General features: G+C 35.6%; 1 protein-coding gene across 2 annotated transcripts in view; it reads right to left on the bottom strand.

The window, feature by feature from the left end:
* The window catches only part of BIRC6 (baculoviral IAP repeat containing 6), a 154,236-nt gene that overhangs the window by 66,673 nt on the left and 68,858 nt on the right, over positions 1–18,705 (bottom strand). For both annotated transcript variants that reach the window (XM_030448725.1, XM_030448726.1), the window contains exons 41-54: positions 18,221–18,375; positions 16,974–17,100; positions 16,051–16,161; positions 14,601–14,734; positions 13,433–13,560; positions 10,669–11,231; positions 8,123–8,298; positions 7,481–7,577; positions 7,102–7,296; positions 5,266–5,466; positions 4,387–4,666; positions 2,864–3,120; positions 1,551–1,659; positions 854–1,075 (exon numbers count right to left, since the gene is read on the bottom strand). In XM_030448725.1, the coding sequence (XP_030304585.1) occupies positions 854–1,075; positions 1,551–1,659; positions 2,864–3,120; positions 4,387–4,666; positions 5,266–5,466; positions 7,102–7,296; positions 7,481–7,577; positions 8,123–8,298; positions 10,669–11,231; positions 13,433–13,560; positions 14,601–14,734; positions 16,051–16,161; positions 16,974–17,100; positions 18,221–18,375 (2,755 nt within the window). The remainder of the gene's footprint in view (positions 1–853; positions 1,076–1,550; positions 1,660–2,863; positions 3,121–4,386; positions 4,667–5,265; positions 5,467–7,101; positions 7,297–7,480; positions 7,578–8,122; positions 8,299–10,668; positions 11,232–13,432; positions 13,561–14,600; positions 14,735–16,050; positions 16,162–16,973; positions 17,101–18,220; positions 18,376–18,705) is intronic.

Raw genomic sequence — 18,705 nt, 5'->3', positions numbered from 1 at the left:
AAGCTAAGTTTGAATTAAGTTATTTATATGACAGTATCACTGAAGTGTCTTCATGAAAGGTATAGTTTGTAATTATCTAGCTAAAGACCATCAGGTTGAACCTATATAAGAGATTCCCATGCTTGTACCAGTAATTTGTGCATTACCATGTTTGAATGTTTGACTGTGCCTAAAAGCAAAAGTAAAACAGCAGAGATTTAAGAATTTTTCCTAAGGACAACAAAAAATTATGAGCTATCAATGTTCTTTTCATTGAATTATATTCATTGATACAAACGCAAAATGTTTTAGTAGACACAAGAATGTAATATCTATATTTCTATAATACACTTACACAGAGCTATGTGGTTTCTTTTTTGGTTTGTTTTGTTTAAGCAGAAGAGAGGGTTGAGCAACACAACTTGGGAATAACAACTCATATATTTTGACCTGGAGTCAATAGAAGTGTACGTTCAGTTTTTAGGATTAGCTTTTCTTTAGAATCCACCAACATCCAGCAAATTCACAGTTCAAGATCCAGTCAGGATTTTGTGCTTCATTTATTTCAAATCAGACAGGCCAGAACGAAAGTGGTGACTTCAAATAAATTATCTCCCCTACTTCTAGCTCTTAACTATCTGTTTTATATATATTGGATACCATAAATTAATAAAATAATCCTTCTGTAACAGGATATTAATTAAGATCATGATTTATAGGTACTGTGAAAATTACTGCTAACACTCAGCTTCAGGGATAACAACTTTCACTACTAATTCAGAATTAGTGCATGTTGTATAATTTCAATTTTAATAAATTCAAGAAAAGAATCAGGTTATAAAATGTATGTTGTGCAAAATTTTGCTTTACTTACTCAAAAAGCTCTCTGTTCAGCAGGGCTGGTAAATCATATTCAACAAGCAGTTCATAACTATGCCACAAAATTGCTGCTACACAATGCAAATGGGAAGGAGATGGCATCAAAAGACCATACTCTCTTGTTGAGCTATTTGGACATATATAGCTCACACGGCCACCTTTTTTCATAGCTGCAACTCTTGCAGAATCACTGACCCATTTCAGCAATGCTTGAATTCTGGAAGGCAAGAAGATGTAGTACATTAGAAAGGGTCAAAGAAACACAAAGTTTGCTGTTTTCTAGTATTATCTAGATTTACACATTTCTTTGAAGCACAGTTTAAGACTGAGCTCAAACTGTTTCTTCAACAGTTAGATCACTAATACGGGAAAAATAAAAAACCTATCACCTTGGACAGCTAAATGTAAGAGTTCTTTATACAAAGAAGAAAAAATAGCAGGTATCTGAGTTCTGAATACTTGAGAGAAAAGTCACTTGAACACAGTTTCATCACATTCACAAGAGCATCAAAAGATGGGCAGCATTCTCTACAAAGGATGCAAAGAGGTAGGAGGGAAAGCTGGAAAGCTTCTTTTGATTTGTGCACTTTCAGTCAGATTTTTATAAGTCTGGTATTGTGCAGTAGCACAAAGCTGTTATTTAGCATATTACATTTGCCTGTATTTCCACAAAATGATCCAAACAACATTACCTATCTTTTGTTCCAGGGTCTTGAGTTGTTCCAAGCTGATAAAGAATGTCTATTGTGGAGTCAGAAGAAAGACCATTTAATCTTCCAAACAGTAAAGGGCTATTCAGATCTTGCCGCATTCAAGAAAAAAAAAGGGGGGGAGGGGAAATAATAGAAGTACTTACATATACATATTTTTTAGAAGTACTAATTAAAGTATTATAGAATTGTAATATTAACACTGAGTTGAGTTTTGCCATTAAAATATGTTAACAATTATACACACCACTATTTTGAAACTGAGCATTTTTTGTGTTCAATGCAATGTTCAGCCTTACTTTAAGGGGAAAAATTATTGCAAGATTCTTCAGATACAAGACTTTTACTAGCAGGATTTTCTTCAGCATATTTCAAAAAGACATGACTAACTGCAATAGAGCTATCAAGTTTCAGGCTTCACCAAAACAAATACTTAGTTCAAAATTGAAGCATATTTAACTGCGATTTCCATCAATAGGGCTAAGGCTGAGGATTTCCTCATATTATTTCCTATTCATCTCCTCCTGCTCTGTAGGAAGCTTCTCTCTTATCTAACAGTATTCCAGCATAAGACACTACAGGCTACACTGAAACATTAACTCGTGGCTAAATAAGTCATGGAAGCCATATTGAAAAGAGAACTATCTGTTACAATCAGCAACTTCAAAACAGTAAAAATAGGAATTCAGTTTTCTTTCACTTAGAAGCCACAAAAGAGTAGAGCAAAGTGGTATGGAATCAAACACAAAACCTCAAGCGCATTAGCAGAAAAGCTACTGCAAAATTTCACAGTGGGAAACAGTTGCTGAAGTGTCTTCATTATACACCTCCATCTGTAAATATTTCCAATGCTTAGTGCTATTCAAAATTTATACTGCCCTACAAACTATTATTGAAAAAATACTGCTGCATTTGTTTTCCTTAATGTTACTCCTGGATGCTCTTTATTTTGAAACATCTAGATACAGTATCTGCAGTAAGAGACACTTAGGATACATTCCATGTCCTATTCCCATGTCTTCAAAACACTCACCTCAGTATTTGTTCTACACAAAAGTCAAAGCAACTCTGGTTGCACTGCTTTACTGTTGTGGTGCTTTATGTATGTGTGCTTTACTGCTCACATACAAGGCTCACATACAAGGCTGTGATACTTAAAAGCATAACAAAGCATAATGGCAAGTTTTGAAAAGCCCAATTCAGGACCAGAAAGTAACATCTTAACATACTGCATCTGTATATTTACACCAGCAATATTTTTAAGCAACAACTGAAAAGAAAATCATTGCACTCACCTGCAGGATCACTCCCTGATGCTGAGCAGTTTCTTAGAAGAATGTCAATCAATTTTAGGCCTATTCTGGTGGACTGAAGCCCAATTTTTACAAGCACAGCCTCAATGTTTGGAGAATGCATACCACAATAAGGTGACATTAGTAAAGCAGCACATGTCTGCAACAGATTAGCAGTGGGTGCTGCAGCACTAGCCATCATTCCTTCTAAATCACTTATGTGAGTGAGGCAGTGGTGTAATAATCTTAACCATCCAATACTGAAAAAGAAAACATGACAATGAGCTGATATATAATTTTCTTATTATTTTATTTTTAATCTATAACATAACTATCAGTATAAGATTCTAGGACAAGTACTGCAGAAAATGGTTGTGACATGATTAGACATCTCAGAAAAGCAAATTAAAATGACTGAACAACCACAATGTAACATACATTAGTAAAGCTGTTGTAATCACTGGTCTAAGGTTGTAAGAGAGGCAGGGCTTGTGAGCAGGAGTTAAGAGCCTGCAAGTTTTATTACTGAAGTTTCTGAAGCATTTTTTTGATTCAAATATATACTTCCTCAAATAGGGCCAACTTAGTGGAGGGAAGGTGGAGGAAAAGGTGTTAACATTGGGAGATGCTAGAAGGGAAGGTGTTAAAATTAAAAATGTTTTAACCACTACACCCATGTCTCTCATTATTTAACAATACCATTAAGTATGCCTTTTATTAATAAATCTTGACAAGTAAAACTATTGTAATTTGGAAACACTAATTAATAACACATTAATTAAACACTGAAGTTCAAAGATGAAATATTTTGAAGTAATGAATGTTAACAATTCAGTAAATTTCAGAACCAAGAATTCTCAAAAAATCACCCATTAAATTCAAAGTTGGAAAACTTAGAGACTTATTTTCTTTAAATCTTTAATGGTTTATTTATTTTTACATTAAAAATGAGCACAAAAGTCAGGATGCCACCTAACCAAATAAAAGCTGTTGAAAAGAAATCTTGATGTGTGAGAATTACAACAGCATTCAGTTCCTATTTGTCAAATGTTTGCAATCAGAAATATTAGATATGACTTCCACAAAAGATCCTTTTGTCCTATTTCTATCCCTGCTCCAAAACTTACGTAATTCCATTGACTTCTGTAGGGATAAGAAGCATGTTGCTACTTCAGTTTTCTTGACAACTGCCTATCCATTAATAATAAAGAATGTAACTCTGAATGCTTTCCTAATATATTCTTCCATCACTTCAGAGACAAGACACAGCCTTTCAGCCTTCTTATATATGCAGATTAAGCATGCTGCCAAAAAAGTGAGTAGCAGTGCTTATATTACTGGTAAAAAAAAAAAAAGCACACAAGCTTTTAAATTAATTCTGTAAATTTTAAAATTCAATTACCAAAACAGGTACACATGAATACAGTTTATTTATGAAACATCTCAGAGCAGACACACCGTTTTAGAAACCCCGTAAACATCAAGTGGCACAAACATGCCTCTGGCCCATAATGCTAGAAGCTTACCTTGTTTTAGATACCTGATCCTCAGAAGGAAGGAATGGATTATTGACAGTTGCAGATGAGGTGTTTCCAAAGGCTGTGAGGCCCAACAGTTTGATCTGAGAGAGGCCGAGTGTACTGGCGTCCCGAGGACGATGGAGACGGAGGCAGACAGCTGAGGCAACCTCAGCTTTTACCAGCTGGATTTTTATATATGTGAGACCACTTGTGATAACAGGAGTTGACAAAGGTAACATATTGACTCCATCTGCGCTTATTTCAACAGATACTGACGAAGGGCAAGCTATGGAGTAAGATAAGAACTATTTAAAAACCTGTACTGGTTTGAATTTTAAGTCTTAACCATGTATCCCTGTTCAAAACACAGATGACTGAAATGATATGAGGCAAACACAACTTCAGAACTGCAGCTGTGAGATCATGTATGTCAAAATGCATGAGCATTTTGATACCTTGTGTACAGTTGATTTCAAAGGCTTAAGATGAAGAAAAGTCCTGTCAGTGTAAATGCCTCATTTCCCTAGCAAGCCTGTGACAGTAGGAGCTGAAAATCTCATCCTTTATTCCAACTACAGTATAAAACCCTTTTGCCTCAAAACCCCTGACCAATATCACCTTATTTCTAGAGAACTATGACATGGGGTTTTGGTATATTCAACCGTATTAGTATCACAATATATATACTATGCTAGCATAAATCAAACAGAGGCAAGGCCTTCAATTTTCACAGAAAGCAGAACTAGCAAGCTTGTCAACTTATTTTACAAGCATTCTTTAAACAACCAATCAGTTCTAGTTACCTCTGATTATACTCTTTGAAGCACTTCTAAATCCTGCCCTTCAAATTTTCAGACCAGCACCAATCTCAGTGAAACCACTTACTTGCCAGAGAGGCCAGGTGAGGCTGGATGTGGATCTCCTTGAGCAGCACAGCTGCAGGAAGGTGAATTGTGAGGTCACACCAAGCTTCCTCAGGTAAAAATATGTACGACCAGGCTGCAGACCGAGCTCGTCTGTGGGGTGGTGTGGCCTGCAACAAGACTTCAGCAGGCTGGGCAGTGGGACTGCTTGAGGTGATTGAACCTTCAAAACCAGCACCATTAACATTGGTTAATAATGCTTATTAATAAAACCAAGATTAATTTACAACTTGACCTGTGGAAAACACTTTTCCCCCCTTTCTCATCTGTTTTTGTTTTACTGGTAACACCCCATGTCTAATAATGACAACTGCTGAGATACTTTTCTTTTGCCCTTAGACTGTTCTACACAGGCAGTTTACATAACCAAATACACGTGCTTGAAAATTTGCTAGGGGACACTTGCTACCAAAATCCTAAAGTTTTTATCAAGAGTTCATTACAAAAAGAAACCAAAAAGGTGCATGTTTAACAGTATGCTCACAGTTAGAACTCAGTTATTTCATAGTTAATATAATGGAGACTTTGAAGTTTAAATATTACAATGATAACCTAAATGACTGCATAACCAAAATCTGCAAACCTTTTTCTTTAAAAAAGTTTGTTTCACATAAAAACTTATTCCAAAAAGGACCCTGGGATCATAAAAAACCCTGACCACAGCAGCATCTTATTTTTCTATTCCTTACACAACTTAATGAATTACCAAGATCTAGGGTATATCTTATTTATTGAATCAGAGTGTAATAATGAGGACAAACAATTTAATTTCAAAAGCATACTGCTGAATGAAAGTAAAATATTAAGATAGATGCACTTGTAGCAGAACATTTGCAAGGTGGGAAATAAAGAGATGCAAGAACCCACCACCATATACACTAGGATTTTTACTTCTTAAAGTAATTAAGTACCAATACTTGTAGGATTCTTAAATCTACCTTTTAAGAATTTGTGAAGAGGAAGGTAGATTTCTAATGGCCCTCTATTCTGCCAAACAAACGTCCTTTTTCAAAAAAAGTTTATTATTATTGACACTCTCAAATTTGAATGACAGCAATGAATAGATTTCTCTTTTGTCTGACAATTTTCCAGATTTTAAAAAATAATCCTTTCTTTTTCTCCTCTTCATACTGTAAGACACACTGCATGAATTCAGTAATGGGCTATGCTTGGCTAATAGGCAGCAATATTAAGACACCAATAGTGAAGAAGAGTCTCTGTAAAATATTGGAGCATAACCACATCTTAGAACACATGCATATTAGTTAAGTGGTAGCCAGTGCAGTGATCCCAAAGCAGCACTGCATTTCTAACAAATGTTCATAAAGGCAACATCAGAGCAATAGGTGCAGTTATAAGAGCAGCAAAATCAGCCCTCACTCCAGCCTCTGCTGGAGGCTCACACTCATTCTGTTTCACCTAACTTTGCTATGCTTCTGCAATAGCTGTAACAAACCTGTGAAGTCAGTGAGTCTTAGTCTGTCTATAGCAAAAGCTGGGCTGGAACTGGCTATCCCCTGGCCTAAGGGAGGAGGATGGTGTCTACCTTGATGCATGGCTATATCAAACACAGATGACTCCCTCTCCTTCTTTCCCCTATCCACATAAGGTCTTATTACCTGTGGAGGAGGGGCTAGCCTCCTCACCTAACATCTTTTTAAAACAACAGCAATCTCTCTGTTCAGAAGACTTAATAATAGTGCAACATTTGTCACTATCACAAAAATTTTCTTTAAGAACTTGATAAAGATTCAAATGGCCAGTGGATATTAATGTAAAAGAAAGAAGCATCACTTACCCAATGGTGCAAAATTATGAATTCCTTCTGCATTATCAGGCTCAGAAGCCAGCACTCTAGCTTTTAAACTGCTGTCTGTTGCTTTGGTGGGACCAGAATCAAGAAATTTCATAATAGTTGAAACCATACTTCTTGCTGTGTTAACAATAGCTCTTGTGCTTGTTACCATGTTGTTACAAATAAGCTGAACACCACCTATGTAAAATGGAGGCGGGGGGAAAAAACCAACACATACAATAAGCATACAATAAATTCTAGGCAAACAAGGGCCAATTTAGTAAATCACTCCTCCAAACACCTATCTATATTCCTCTTCAAGTGCAGAAAAAAAAAAAATCAACAATAATAATTTGTTTGATGCAACTAAGAGCATTCTTACCCATATCATGAAATGCCTTCAGTGCTTCACTTGTATCCAAAACTCGTAAAATGAACCAAAGCAGTGGCTCTGATAACTGACAAGTGGCAAGAGAACCCTAGAAGAAAAAGTTAAATAGAGTTTCATGCAAAATTATTATTATGACAGAAATACAGTTCAGTTTCCCCTCTTAGTAAGCAAAAATCCCAGAGAAAATGCCACCACAGCTGACCTCACTACAACAAAATAGCATTATCATGCTCCATATGGTTCACTCCTGTGTAGAAGTCTTTGAGGTAACGGAAAAGATCAAACTACCAGGGACAAGCAGCTGAACAGAAATAAGAATATTTAGCATTTAAAATACCCACTAATATGAACACAATAAATGTGTTTCCCACCTGAACATAATGAAACATTGTTAATCTTCAAGCCTTTTAGCCAGGAACTTTTAAAGCAAAATTAAAATTTCCTTAGAGAAACAAGCTCTCTCTCTCTGTCATACACAAGAGGGAGGCTTCTTAACTTCAGGACCAAAGTGAACTGAGGTTGGAAAAATGGTAATGTTTCTTCTACGTATCACTAGCTCAGGTTTAGAAGCTTACTGCAGGTTACAGATTACCTACAATTCCCTTCAAGCACAAGAGACCTAAGGGAACTTACCTGTCTTCCCATGTACCCACAGGCCATGTAGGTAAGAATTGGCTGAAGCATCACTTGCACTGTTGTTGCTTTTTTACTAAGTGTTGTCAGGATAGTGAACAACCCATCTCCAACTGATATTGCATCTAAGCCACCATGAAAGTTTTCATGTTTAGTGAGATGTAAGCCACTTGCACCTTAATGTAAACAGAAACAGTTCAATGGTCAAAAGCTGAGACCTAACCAACCATTGACAGAACATAAGAGAACTCAAGGATATTTAAATTTCTTTTCAGTTAAATGTTCATATGGATTTTACAAACTAGGAATAGGCCGGTTTTTGGGATCACATAGATTGCTATTGGTGTTCCCAGACACATGCTACCTTTACAGTATAAATAGGAAGACTTGACCCTGGAAGTCTAAGGCCATACAAATAACTGTAATTAGTGAAGGAAACAGAATAAAAGCTACAATAATTGGAACCACTCCTAGCCAGAAGCAACTAACAAGTACTTAGTATTTTTTCAGATAACAACAGAAGTGCTATTTTTCAGCCCCAAATACCTCAAAATCATTTAACATTTATACTTCCCTTGGCAATATATCTCCCAGAATTTTCCTTCTCAGTATTACAGCTCAAAATTTATAAACATGGATTTACTGAATATCAATACTCAGCAATATTGATTAAACATTTCAGAAACTGAGGACAGAAAGCAAAAGAACTGTCTTCCTAAGGAAAAGATCACCTCCATAAACATCATCTTGCAAAGTACATGAAATCAGTGCAGAAGAGCTTTTAAAAGTGGTTTTAGACTGCAAGACAATTGACAGCTGTAGTACTTTAATCACCTCCAAACAGTCCAGAGAGAAAATATTGATAAGCAGTGGATGCATGGAAACAGGGAAAGTTTTAAGACATCCTCTGCACAGTCTAGAAAAGTTAATGAAGTGAACGAGCTAATGGCGTTAATGGAACTGAAGCCAGCGAAGGTAGGTTTTCTGTGAAAACTGAGGTGAGGTAGACTGGGAGGGGAATACTGGTGCCTTTATGATTTTCTTAAGTCTGTCAATGGCAGAGCATAAAAACCTAATGAAATAAACAAAGAAAATGGTCCTAAAAGAAAATACAATAAATGTTTTAACTTCATGTGACAAGTGAATTTCTCAAGACCATCCTGCTTCCTGATCAGCTGGTTTGCCAGGTGCAGAAAATTAGCATAAATTTTTACACCAGAGTCACTGTTTATCAGTACACATCTGCAGATGTCTTCCTGTTTATTTTTCCTGTGTAGCTAGCATTTTGCACTACATATTACATAGTTACTACTACATGCTGATAACTTAATTTTTGGATCATACATAGCCCTGGTTGCAGTCTTGGAGATATGTTTTGTTCACTGAAATTATCTGGAGAGATCTTAAAACAGTTTTTCATGATGGTACAAAAACTCCAAATAGCTGTGTTAGATCTTTCCAAAATACACATACAAATTAGTTTCAATAACCTACACGACTTTGGGAGGAATACAGCTGGCCCAGTATCTTGAAATCAGTGAAAAACATTTTGAAACAACACTATTTTTCAAAATAGCCTTTTTAAAACTGCAAAACTGCTGGACAGAAATTGGTGGTTTAGAAAGATGTCAAAGTTCAGGAAAAGAGTATTAGAATTTCAGTCCAAAGTAACACATAGTGAGAACAAGCCATCGTTCTCAGCCTGTGGTTAATTTCTGCAAATAAACTGTCCTGTCCACAAGGAAGTCCTATCCACTCTTCCTTCCACAAAGAAGTTACATAAAGGAAGCCTCTCTGAGAAGACAGACCTTAGGTACATATCTCACAAACAGCAACTTCACTGTAAAGTATAGTCAGCCTCCACACTTATTCATAAAAGTAAGATTTCACTTGCAAATTATATGACCAGAACAGCCAGAATCTGATGTTAAGTGAGACTTCTGGTAAAGCAGAGGAAGAAAAATGTTTACATATTCTGTGCACAGGCCACAACTGTAATTTTTATTTTTCAGAAATTATTTAAAAAATTGAAAGGACTGTAATGTAATACATAGAGAACAACTGAGATAATGTGTCTATAGTACATGCTGAAGACCAATTCTAATCCACACATAAAAGCATGAAATGGAAGCAGACTGAAATACTGCATTTAAACATAAGAAGAAGGTTTTTCCGCTTTAAAAATAATATAACATTGTAACACGTTGCTCAGGGCAGTTGTGGAGTTTCCACCCTTGAGAAATTAAAACCCCAACCAAACAAGGTATTGAATAACCTGGTCTGTGGAGAAGGCTCTGAGTTGACCCTCCTTTGTGAAGTGAGGTGGGACTAGACAATCTCCTGAGGCCCCTTTTATCACTGATAATTGTTAGATTCAGGAAATCCCAACGCATTCTTGTTTTATTTTAATTATTGTCTCCCACCTCATGTTAGTTTTTTTCATATACTTATTCCCCTCTTTTTCTTATCTGTCTCTTTTTGACACATTCTTTCAGTTTTACAGTTTCATCACCCCAAAAGATCTGCTTTATTTTAAAAATACTTACCAATAATCATTGCCATTGCACTGCTGTTACACTGGCCAAGCGCAGACAAAATCTGGCTCATAATTTGTTGGTTGGCTAACACCAAGTCTGCCACATATGCAGTTGATCCTTGAGTATTAGGGTTACTTCCATTGCCATCTTTGCCTCCGGAAACCTTTTCTTCATCAGACACACTGTCTGTAGTACTGCTTGCTACTGGAACTCGAGCACTATATTCTCGGTTACTAGAAAGTGGCAGTTGAACTAAAATGTTGACAAGCTTTAACAAATCAAACATAAGCTGATCTCTTGTCATTTCTCCACAAACTGCTTTGGCATCACCTGGACGGATAATATTGGCAAAGAGCCCTCCAAAACATGCTCGAGCGCCTACGGAGCTGTCTGAGCCGCTGCGAGACATCACCTTGTCCGAACACGTAATGTAATGATGCACAAGGAAGGTTATGGACTCAATTACTGCAGAAATAGTGCTAACTGATACAACTTCAAAATTCTGTTCCAGTGTAAATTCCAAGAGTTTCACTTGTGCATCCAAAGGTCCCTGGCCTGTTTGGAAAGCACCTCTGAAATAATAATTACAAAAGAAAAAAAAGTTATTTTACTTTTCAATATTAACAAGTTAAACAGGTTTGGTTATTTGGGTTTTTTTTCCTTGATTTTTAAGAATCAAAAAGCACACCAGACTTCCAATAAATAAAAATCTGGCCATTTTCAGAAGTACATGTTGACATATAATCTTATCTTCCACCTGAGTCAAGCCTTCATTACCTTTTAATGTATTATTACACTCCCTGTCAAACCTGCTCATGCTACCACTTTCCTGATATTACTAAGGATTAAAGTTTCCTTTGAAAAAGTCTAGGATCCCTGTTTTTTTATTTGTTTGTTTGTTTCTTAATAATTCATTTTATTTTGTAGGTATAGGCTTGATGGTCCTGTTCTGTTGTGGGTGAAAAGTCTCATTTTTGCAGAGAAACTTCATGGGAAGAAGTCATCTCATATTTTAACATCATAAGATCATATGTTTTCTAACAGGAAATTATGATGGAGTTTTTATTCCATTTTTTTCCCCCTAAGGTAGAAAGAAGAATGGCCAGGTTTTAGCTTTCTAAACAGTAACTATACATAAGACCATGAGAAGGTACTCAAACTATCACAGGTTGATAGGAATATGGATAAATTTATTTTCCCAACAGCTTTTACTCTACAAAATAAACCATTTGAGTCAGTATATTTGAAATAAACTACTGCTAATTCCTGAAGTGTGAGTTACTGATTTTTCATGTATTTCCCTGTGTCTCTGGACTTATATAAATCCCATCATAACTTTTAGAATCAAATACAGAACAAAATATTACATAGAAATATCCTTGAAGAAAATATTTAGCATTTAATAGTTTCAACTTTAAAAATACTGCTTTTCTTCACATCCAGTCTTACCACAAAATCACAGAACTGTCATGGTTGGAAAAAACCTCTAAGATCAACAGTCAACACACACAAAAAAATGCTTTTAATGCTTTCATCAGGCTTGGTATACTCCAATAATTACCTGAGGTTTTAGAGATAAACATCTAAATGCCTTTCTGGTGCTATGCTTCCCCTTTATAATATTTCAGTCCCACCTTTCGTATGTTTCCCAAAAGCCCTAGCAAATAAAGAACTAGCCTTTGAGTGGTCCCATTAGATTGTTTCAAATGAAGTATGGCATGCAGGCACTCATACTGATATTCACTGTGAATTAATGATTTTATTGTACTATGGCATTTTTTGTCTAAGTGACTGATCATCAATGTAACCTGGTAAACACCACCTATTCAATTTAAGTTACTATGGGAAAATCTCTTAGAGGAGGCCAAAGATGTTTTCTCTATGATTAAAGAATAGATAACACCAAAGTGCCACCTACTGGGAAGCCAGGATCTGAGGAAGCTCTTCCCTTACTATATGAAGCTTTTGTCTGGGGATGAGCAGAACCAATACAAGAGAGAAATGATAATTCCTAATGTACTTCAGAACAAACAGTTGTCATATTTCCAGTGTGCTGCTGAATATACAATGGTCATGGGCCCTAGCCCTGAGGAAATAGAGCTGTAAAAGATTTCTCCTGTTGCCAGCAGCATTTCTCTACACTAGTGGGGAGATAAGACATCAGTAGGCCCCAAAAAGACACTGGGGCACAGGAGGTTTTCCACTGCTGCGTGAGGAAAAAAGAGACAAAGCAATATATATATATATATATATATATATATATATATATATATATATATATATGCATATTCCATAAACGGGAATATGCATACATATTTCATCCTACCATATTGCCAAAGCCATACATATTATTTCCACAATATACAAATAATTTATAGACTTTTTCACTAATTAAGGCCTCTCGGAATGTTTTTTTCTCTTTGTAATAAGTTAAGGTCATCAACAGTGCCCTTATTAAAATAAGAGATTACTTGATCAAGGCCTACATCTTAGCTGCAGAAAAATTCAGTCTAAACAACTGTTTAGTGCTTCTACTCACTGTTCCTCACACATGAAAGGCTGCATATGGATTCCAGTCTCACTTTTCCAGTGAGAAGTAACTGGAAGTAACCCAGATTCTGCTGATAGTGCTGTTGCAACACCTACAACCTCAACCCAGATATAATTTGACAGCATTACAGGGTGGCACAAACTCATCTTAGTTGTGATTCACACTCATACAGATTTTAAAGATCAAGACTCAGGAAAGGAAGAAAAAATAGTGAAGATTTACCTTTCTGTTGAGAGTATATGTATTAATTTCAGTAAAAATTCACTGAACATCTGAGGACAAGTTGAAGAAAGGTGCACTTGTAATCGAGTAAGAAATTCTTGCATAGCTTGCGTTGCTGTTGGCCCAACCTAGAGAGAAAGGCATTTAATAAGTAGATAAAACTGAAATGTCTACAAGAACATTAAGTAGTATCTAGCACGAACATTTTCTAAGAATAGAAAAGCATTATGTAGCTTCATTTGCTTTCTGAAAATTTTACAGGGTTTTCACAGGAGAACTAGTCCATATAAATTTGTGGTTTTCTACTATTAAACATAAGTTAAAAGCCAACAATTCACTTCATTGCCCAAGACTTGCAACTTGATACTATCTTTTCATTAGTGCAAATTGTATTTCATACATTTCATATGTACCTATGCTAATCTGACTGTCTTTTCACAAAGTACACACATTTGCACGTAAGTGCTTTAACATAATGGCACTGCACAATGTTTAAATTCTGGAAAAGACAATGCAATTTCTGGAAAATCTTCTGAGGGATCCCAGCTTTTTTTCTGTTTCCTAAACTAAGTGTTTCTCAGAGTATTTTTAAATATTACATTCAAGTGAGTTGACTTTGACTTTTTTAATGTCTATTTCCAGATCTTTAAAAAACTGCAAAAAGAAAAAAATGTAAGCTAAAATTAGGAGAAATAGTAGATGCCACAATAATTCCAAAACAAGCAGAAAATAAAATAAAAGCGTAATTTTCAGTTATGGAATTATTAGATTTATACTTAACATTCATTGACATTTTTATCCCAACCCAACAAGCTTTTGAGAACATAACTGAACTCTGTTACTTTTTTCCAGCATGTAACTAAAGAATCCTAACATGTAATGTATTCACAGCTATAACACATGACATTCTCTCCCTATGGCAGGTCTCCAGATACTTGCAAAAATACATGATCACTATTCAGAGTACATCACCAACATGAACTTCCCTGTGGTTTCTCAACAGAACCCACTAAGCCTATAGCAAAAAATCCTGAAACAAGCCTGAAACAATAAAATACATGATGAATATCACGATGAGTAACACAACTGACATCAACTATACTGACATAACCAAGTGTACTGAAATCCTATTACACAGAGTTTTTCTCTTACTTTTGTTGGTAGTTACCTGTGGGCTGTGTTGATTTGTTCCATGAGGATTAGTGCCGGAAAGAAATTTCACTAACACATGAATGAGGTTTGGATCTGACACCAACAATTGGGCAGTACTTTCCTGAGCTCCAATGGCACTGCTTGGACCAGCTAAAAAATAAAGGCAAAAAGTAAATCTGTAATCTTCCATTGAAATCAAACATTTACACTGCATATCCCTGTAATTATTTCCTGATGTGTAAATATTCTTATAAAATTCCAACATGGAACAGTTCCTCAAAAGAATCCAAGTTGTAGCAGTTGCTTCTGAGCATCTTTACATTTACATCAGCACTAAGTGGCAACAGCCAACTGCCTAAGACACTCCCACAAACATGCAGCTGCCTCCAGTGCCAGAACACAACACTGCACCTTGTAACACTTGAGACTGACTTACCTATAGTCTCAGTGATATCCACAGCACAATTTTTGGAAATTGCTAGTCTACAGTTACAAATTGGAGTGTTGAAAATGTACAAGGGTGTTAAACCGCAGGCACTGTCATTCTACAGATCAGATCACATTTTACTGTCAAATACCAGGATTAAGATGTAGGTTGTAGTTTGAGAGTATCACTTAAGTCTCTTCCATTAGTTTATTCAAGGCTCTATGGCTCCAACTAAGAGCAAACATTTCACCAGATTTTTGTGAGACTAATCTCTAAACGACATCAAAGAAAAGGGACAGAAAATGAAAACCTGAAGTAAAAAGTGCATCCCAAAGGCAATGATATAAAATGGCATATATGAAAAAAAGATTCATAAGCATCTTGGAGGAAAACTGTGACCATTAGCTTTATAACCACAGGATCACAAATTGCTTTGTAGCAGGTAGCTCTGTGGTTCCTTCTATAATTACCATCCTTAGGCATATACTTCATATGCTTGGAGTGAAATCCAAATTTAAGAGTTCTGACTTGGTCTAACATACAGAGTTTGCAGTTTCCAAGTCCTTACTATCTGACATCTACTTAAACCTTAAGGACAAGGCCACCAAAGCATTCTGTACAACAGCTGCCCTATGATAATGAGCCATTTAGAAGCTTAATTTGGTAATTTAAAAATTACATCCTTTAATTTCTACCTTGTGGCAAAATCTCATTCACAAAGCAAGATTATTTCCAGTGTGTTACAGAGCAATAAGACAATCTGGTGTGCCCAGGGAAACAGAACTAAATTAAGGGCTGGATTTTTTTCTTCAACAGCTTCTGGGTGCTTATTTTCAGACAGCTAAACATAAGCAAAGAGCAATGCCCTAAATATTCACAAAAATACACCTTTTTTTTAATAACTAGGCTTTCAGTGTTCCATTTGACAAAAGGAAAGTTCCGCTAGTTTTCTGGATGCGAATCAACACTCATTTGTGTATCACTAAAATAAGCAACGTTAAAAAAAAATAAATCTAAACTATGAACACCCAAAACTTACCATTAAGCTGCATATTTGTCATGAGAGTTAGGCTATGAAGCACAAGGCACCATGTCCGCAGTAAAGTATTAGGATACCATGCAAGAACTGACAGGAAGCTGGTTACTGAAGCTGTCAAGAAAAACAAGATTTCCCAAGCATTAATCTTCCGGATATTACCATAAATGTCTTATTTTTAGTCTAAGGTTCTACAGTGATTATCGTCATTATTATTATTATTTGTCACAGTTACTTTGTTTGCACCGTTATTGTTTCAGGAAATTAGGAAAGGAAGCCTCACCAACATTTCACAGAAATTGAGCCACAGAGCTTTCTATAGTGACCAGATCCTGACATCTCAGAGAAACAATGCAAATAAACTGGTTTAAAAATGCACTCGTGGAAGGTTCATCACAGCAGGCATTACTGTTCTGGACTCACATCACAAGATACCATAGATTGTCTAAACTATACAACATAAAATATTAAATAAGAAAAAAAAATTGATATATATTTGTACTAGATTAGTAGTCTGATGCCAAAAAATAATAGGGTTTCCCCCCTTACTGCTGACCTCTTTGATAATAAAGTGATCATAGGACAGTATAAAAGAAGATACTCATCAGAGAAGTGTATGATGTAGACTTCATTTTAGACTAAAAAGTGTACTTTGAAAAGTCCTCTGGAAGGTAATGATGAGTTAAGAACCACAACTTGTACAATTTAGTTTCTAAAGAGATTATACAAATTCAGTCATCTCTGTCATGCACTAGCTACACATTTTTCATGTTAAGAAGATAATAAGCCCAAAGACAAAGAAATTATCCAACACTGACCTTATCAAGACTACTTATTATAATACTTTTTTCTTATTAGCAAAAAATGAATACTTAAAAAACATAAATCTTCCAGAAAACTGATTTCTCATATTTAAAGTATTTTACCTTGGTTCAAGGAAATGACAGGTATTCGGTTAGCATTATAAAGGAAAATATCAGCGCCACTATCTTTACTTCCAGAGGAGCTGGAATTCAGGCTTAATGTGAGCCATAACTGTAAAAGGGATTCAAGCTGAAAAAAAGGGGAAACAAACACTATCAGACCATAGTCAAGTGTTTTTTCCAGAACTTCAAAGCATAAAATGTTATCCATTTTAATTTTAAAAGCCTTATCTACATTTTCAGCTAATACTATTTCACTGATAACAGATACACACAATCTCTCCTTTACTGGATTTGAAGCTTCTGATAAGCACAATAATAAAGGCCAAATCAACATAACTAGCAAACAGTTCCTCTATATATTTGTAACTGATTCCTTTTAAATACAGAAAAAGGAACCTTACACACTGGTCAGAAATGTTTATAATATCATCAGAACACATTTTGGAATGTTTCAATATAGTCAAGTGATATTTATCAGTCAACCAAAATTATTAAAAAGGCCAGTTTAATTACTGGGAAACCTTCCTTAATATCAAGAGACACTGATGCTCACTCTGAATAAATTCCCTTGAGGAAAACAAATATTTCGATATTCTGGGGAATCATCAAGGTCTTTTACAGCAAGGTACTCTTTTGAATGAGATATTTAAAGAACAATTAATGGATGAAGCCAGCCACTCAATTAAAATATAAACAGGAAGGCAGGTACCTAATCACTCATATATAGTAAGCGTGGCATTCCTTTGTAGGCATTAAGGAAAGAATTGCTAAACCAATAATTTTTCCAACAGCATACTTTAAATTTAAACACTTAGGATCATTGGGTAATTCAGGTTGGAAGGGACCTCTGGAGGCTATTCAATCCAATCTTCTGCTCAAAGAAGAGCCAAAGACAATGTCAAACTGGGTTGCTTGGGGCTTTATCTAGCTGGGTTATGAAAACCTCCACAGATGGAGGCTGCACACTTAATGACATTCTTCACTAACAAGCCAAGAATTTTCTTTAAGTGAATATATGAATTGTTTTTTTACATATGAAAATATATATCCACTTTTTTACTATAACTAGAAATGTCCTATATGATACAAGCTTTCAGCAGTTAGTCTATTCCACTATTTGTACTTTTGTTCACGATGGCCTCATAAACAATGAAGCACGTAACATAACTTACCTGCATAAGTGTAAGAAAACAACTTCAAATTTAGAGAAATACTACTAAAACATTTCAAAGTTTGTAATTCTATACCTGAACGTGGTGGACTTGCAGCATGGAAAAGAGTTTGTTGAAGCATGCACTCAGCATAGGTATAGATGACAACTGTACAATCAACTGGGCATTTTGGTTAGCAGCATGTAATCCTCTTAGCAAGGAATCATCTGTTCCACTAGGAGACTGGCTTACTAAAAAACAAAACAAAAAGTATCACCCCATCTTGAATTAATTTATAAAAATTGCTATATGTAATTCCTTTTATTTCCTTGCATTTTAGATTTCAGGGAAAGGCTTATTATATAATTTAGAAACACATGTTCCATGTAGTCTTCACCTGAGTTGGACTACTACCATGCTGTGAAAGGCTTACTTCAAGACATCTCCATCTTAATAAAAAGGGTTTGGAAGGTGAGTCCACACAAATCCATTTTCACAGTTCTTGCTAAACACATACTATAGGAGTGTCCTGATAACACAATGGTAAGATGACCAATTGGTACATCTCTTTCATGCATTAT

The sequence above is a fragment of the Calypte anna genome, chromosome 3 (genome assembly GCF_003957555.1).
Source record: "Calypte anna isolate BGI_N300 chromosome 3, bCalAnn1_v1.p, whole genome shotgun sequence".
In the NCBI taxonomy this organism is placed as follows: domain Eukaryota; kingdom Metazoa; phylum Chordata; class Aves; order Apodiformes; family Trochilidae; genus Calypte; species Calypte anna.
The sequence above is the reverse complement of the archived record's forward strand: the minus strand, read 5'-3'. Positions and strand labels throughout refer to the sequence as shown.